Here is a 5,520-nt window from a genome sequence, read left to right as displayed (position 1 = left end):
ACCTCTGGTTTGCAATGGCACAAGGCTACATGCAGCTTAGATTTTGCAGAAAATGAATTCAAATTTCTTATTAAAAGACAAAATTGTACTTTTGAGACCAGCACTGTGGACAGATAGTTATTATGGACACAAATGTAACTGTGCTGACCTTTGGCAAAGTGTCAAGGTGTTGCTCTGAGGTCTCAATGGACAAAGAGATTTCTGAGGATTTCTCAAGCCTTAGAGGAACGTGTTGGGCAAATTTACCTTGTCAAGCCAGATCTAAGCCAAAGTACGCACACTCCTTTCACACTATCATTCATGCTTTTTACCTCTCACATCAACCGGATGTCCTAGAACTTGTGGAATGCATCAGATCCCATTTACCCATAGAGGGCCCTGTGTGAAGTTTTGAAAATGGTAAAATGATTGATTTCACAATGTGTTTTCAATCATTGGGAGCAGGTCTTGCTCAGCAGGGTGAGAGGAAATCCCTCACTAGCTTTTCTTCCCGCACCGTGTTTCATTTCTCACTGCAAGTGGGTGCATGTCTTCCCTTGCTTCCTCATTTTTATTCACTGCAGGAGCCCTCATTGCTGCACTCTGAAGGATTTTCTCTCGCTGTCTTTCCCACATGCCCTCTGTATCTCCTGTAATAGGCCATTTAGAGTGTGTCGAGCTATGGCTGGGGCGCATTTACCATTTAACACTTAGACTATTGTAAAGCACTACAGCATTTAAGGGGGAATGTGGCATGCAAGTTTTTTCTGACATTTATGAATCTATTTTTAATGTTCAAACAGCTTTCAAGATAGATTATGTAACTAATGAAAGAAGACATGATTCACTGTTTACAACAATATTTGAAATCCTGAGCATGAGTCTTCCTGCTACAGTCCCACTTGGTGTGCTATGACCAACTGTATGCTGGCTAACATTAGCAAATGTCAGCAAAGTTTTAGATGTTTTACACTGTAAAACTGGCAGTACTGAGTCAGTTTTACAGACTTTATGATTCCTGCCTACATGTGCTTCTGTTACACTATGCTCCCCATGAACCATTATCCTGTCATTGCCACCAGTGGCTCTTGTATTGCAGGAGTCACATGGGCTTACTTTAATAAACTTCAGAAAGCATCGCAATGCACATTAAAGACACTGCAATTGTCTCTTGTGAATCAAACATAACTAGTTCTAAAAGTGACGCATGGAAACTTTTTAAAAACTTTACTTATAATTAATACAAACTTTTAATAAAGATTTTTGAGACTGCAGCTTTATTGGATTACTTATTGTAGATAAATTTTAAAAATGTATTAATTTAGCTAGATTATAACATAAGTGACTCTACTATGACTGTGTGCAGGCATAAGATCACTTTAAGTGTTCACTGTATCTTCATCCCATTATAATTAGGTAACAACGTAGACAGTAAATATGTTTGATAGCGTCATAGTTGTAAAGATATATGATGGATCATCTTTATTAAGTGAAGCTTATTAAGTTTTACACCCACCTGTAAATGATTTATACATGTTTAAACAGTAAACAAATGCTCTATAATTCACGGTTAATATGTGTAAGAACATCGTTTTATGATTCCATATACATCGTATTGTGCTATAAAAGAATTTTAAAGTCTTTATACTGCTCACCATGAATTATAACTGAGCAGTCTAAATGAGTTCTGGATGCTTCACAGGAGGAATTAAAAAGGCCAAAGCAACATTGAACACAGTGTTGTTATATTCACTCAGATTATCACTGACATAAGATTATTACTAAATGTGTGCCTATAATACTAAAATAAAGTGTGACCATTCAAATCCGACTAAGATATATTTATGTATCAAAATGCTACATATAGTGTTTGAGTGCCTAGTATTGTTTCCTGAACACAAATGGATGCAGAATGACTTTATGTTTCAGCTGTGCTGGCTTCATATTCAGGTGGACTGGAGATTCTAAATTGCCTGGAGGTATAAATGAGCATCTGTACTGTATAGCTGAAAGCCTGTAATGAGTTCCCTGCCCCTCCACCCAGTGCATGTTGTGCAGCCCCCCACCCCACGGTGGCCCTGAAAAGAAATTAGAGGCTGGTGAATAGAAATGACAAAGCAAAGGTAACATATTGCATTTCACTCCACTTCCAGTATTTTTCCTCATGTTGCTAAGCATCATCATTGATGGTAGGTACTATCTAGTCAGTTCTGTTAGACTGTATTCTGTTCATGTTTTTCTGTAATATTTTAAATTATTACTAAACAACTGGATAAGCTATCCAATTTTTATTTTATATCCACAAGTTTTTATTAAGATCTTTTTCTCTTACATCTCTGTCCTGTGAGGTAATGATAAGAATTCAAAGGACAAACTATGTTCTGTTGAAATAATTGTATTGAGCATCCCCTTATCCTGCAGTTTGCCTCTTTGTTATCTAGATTAGGAAGTGCTATTGACTTAGACTAACAACTGCTATTTATCACAGTAGTGGATTTAATACACTCATTTGGGCTCTGATATTGCCTCTTCTTGAGGCTTGCTATTGTTCAGGCATTTGTGAATTAGTGTTAAATGTGTTTCTTTATTGTACATCAACATAAAATCACTTTTAATTAAGTGACTACTTACTTGTCACAAGGGAATCATTATTTCCCCTTCAGCTGAACGGTGTGTCAGTCAATCACTGGTACTTTCAGGAATCAGCAGCTCCGGGTCATCATTGATTTTATTGGGACCTCCACTGCATATCCATCAGTGCCTTGTAAAGGTTTACTAATGGATGTGCTATTGTGCTCAATATTGTCCATAGGATGTTTTAACCTGTTCTAAATGTCACCAACCTTGGTTGTCTTTCTTTGGTGTACAAACCAACTATGTGCTTCACTCATTCATTTAAACCAAGTGAAACAATGACAGCAGAATGAGATATCTCACTGTATTCAACCACCTTCTTAATGGTTTTAATTAATTTTTTTGTAAACTTAAACATTATTTCTCACTTTTGTGATTCTGTTATCATAATCCAGTACTTAATTAATTAAACTACAGTTCCAACAGCTGCCAGTTTGCTGCATATTTAAATACTTTTATAAGTTGTTAATACTCTTGTACTGAAGCAATATTGTGAATGCAGGGTGTTTACATGTAAGGGAGTATTTTTACACTGCTATGCTTTTCCTGCCACTGATTATTATTATCATTATTATTATTGTTGTTGTTTGTTTTTTTGTTTTCAGTGTGTGTTTTCCTGTGTCTCTGTCTCTGTGTTGAAGCTTTTAAAAACTTTGTAAGCAGCTTAGTTCAGGAGTGTTGCATTTCTCCATACGGTGCAGAAAGTAAGTTTGCAATGAGCAACCTAGAGTCTCTTCAGTGCGCACGGCACAAGGTAACAGGCTGCATTCAAGCGATGAAAATGTAAATCCTGTTATCTGAGGACTGCCTCCGTTAAGAACGTGCGGAGATGCTCCTCTTCTTCAACCCTCTGCACAACCTAAACATCTTATCTAACCCGCTGTCCGTCTAAGGCAACGGGATAGTGTATTCTCCGCTTTATAGCGCACAGTGATATGCAGTGGAAGGATGTAATGTACCACTATTACGTTCCCTTGCAGCTCCACAGCCTGAGGACAGACGACTTTACTTGAGAACGTGGATGGGCTTTTTCAGACACGTGCATCTGTAACTTGCAGAATTTCGATCGTCATTGTGGTCTTTTGTTGAGAAGCATTATGCTGCAGAAGACCCAGAGGATTCTCCTGCTGCTGCTTGCATTTACACAAAGACGCGCGTCCGGTTGGATTTAAGCTGCAGTCTACTTCACACCAACTGCACTGCCACAACTGTGACCAAAATAATGTGTCTGTCATGAAACTGTGCGCCGGCAGCTTTTCTCATGAACTCTCTGGTGAATTTACAGACTTATATCTCCAAGTTGGAACGTTTCTCTGCCTCTCGGCCCCAGATTATATCACTTCTCAGCTACAATGAGACAACGTGGCGGGCTAAGTAGAAGAAAGGTTGCCTATAGAAGTGCAGTGAGAGAGCGACAGTGACTTCCAGAGGACACCTGCAGACCAGTGAATGCCGTCTCCGATGTGGAGCTTGTCGCTGTCCGACGCGCGAGTGGTGCTGAAATTTGGATGATGCCTGGCCAGCGACTGCAAGGCTGCCGCTCCCTGCACTTCAACGAGGACAACGGCCGTTTTGTGCTTCTCGCCATCCTTATAATAGTGTATCTGCTTTGCGGCGCTGCGGTCTTCTCTGCCATCGAAAGGCCCTCGGAGCTGCGGGCTCACGGCCGCTGGAACGGGACGCTCCTCAACTTCAGTGAGACCTTCAACATCAGTCTGCAGGACCTCAACTCATTCCTGCGGGAGTACGAGGCTGCCATCGCCGCCGGGATCCGGGCTGATGCTCTGAGGCCACGATGGGATTTTACAGGGGCTTTTTATTTTGTTGGAACTGTGGTGTCAACTATAGGTGGGTAATCTATGCTGCAGTCACTGATTTTTCTGACCTTTGTGTCCATTTGTTTGCAGGCATGGCGTTCTCTAAATACTTGTTGAAAAACGTATTATTCCATGTAATGCCCACACTGAGCCTTTATAAATATTAAACAAACTTCAGGAATACGTAGTAAGCTCACATCATTAAGACAGTCATATTTTTAGTAGGTTCAGGAGACTAAATACTGATCAAATTTAGGACCTCCTGCCCTGATAAAGACAAGACCAATAAGGTGGAGAAAGGTTAATATTAATCTGGCTCCTGTGTATTAAATAATCATATCATTGTTGATAGTCTGGATGTGCCAAGCACTGTAGCTGCCATCCCTGCAGGTTGTTGGTTTAGAATAACAAATTAACATTTATGTTTTTTTCCTCTGTGTCATGTGTTACATTTTGGCTGTGAGAGACTTTGGCAGTGAGATGGACATCTGACTCGCCTGCCATTTGCAGTGGCACACTCACGCCTGCCTATAGGACAGCACCCATGGGTGCAGTCTTTTTTGCCAGATTTCCATTCAAACAAACAGGAATGTCAACGAGAAGCCCCGTCTGCTCCCCCTCATTTAACATTTACTTGTGTAATAGGTCAGAAAAGAGCAAGTGTCCCTCGCAGGGCACCCCGAGGGCCACTGGTGTGGTGGCCTGCATGTCTGATGGCTTCCAGGCCTACTGGACCCTCCTGCACCTCCCTCACTGATTGCTAATGAAGAGCCATAGAATGCAATGAGTGAGTGAATGTGAATGGGTAAATGAGCAAATGAACACGAATCTGGTAATAACCTGATCTCACAGCAGTGATCAATCTCTGACCTTGCCCTCAACACACAAACACACACATATTGAATACTGTATACTTGTGATACCCCGGGGTCCCTCCTTATAATTGAAAACTGTGGCTGGGGGGTGGTGATTAGGAGAACTGGTGGCTCTGTATGGGTGCACAGGGAAAAGCTGGAATCACATGAGCAGAGAATGTGCCAGAACTTTTTTTTTTACACTCAAGACCTGTCTGGAGACCTTTACAGTCTCT

General features: G+C 40.8%; 1 protein-coding gene across 1 annotated transcript in view; it reads left to right on the top strand.

Moving 5' to 3' along the window:
* Positions 1-3,327: 3,327 nt before the first annotated feature.
* Positions 3,328-5,520, top strand: part of kcnk12 (potassium channel, subfamily K, member 12) — a 23,772-nt gene continuing 21,579 nt past the window's right edge. Inside the window, exon 1 of the mRNA XM_020597271.1 lies at positions 3,328-4,461. Coding sequence (XP_020452927.1) covers positions 4,122-4,461 — 340 coding nt within the window. The 5' untranslated portion in view covers positions 3,328-4,121. The remainder of the gene's footprint in view (positions 4,462-5,520) is intronic.

The sequence above is a fragment of the Monopterus albus genome, unplaced genomic scaffold (genome assembly GCF_001952655.1).
Source record: "Monopterus albus unplaced genomic scaffold, M_albus_1.0 scaffold3.1, whole genome shotgun sequence".
In the NCBI taxonomy this organism is placed as follows: Eukaryota; Metazoa; Chordata; class Actinopteri; order Synbranchiformes; family Synbranchidae; genus Monopterus; species Monopterus albus.
The sequence above is the reverse complement of the archived record's forward strand: the minus strand, read 5'-3'. Positions and strand labels throughout refer to the sequence as shown.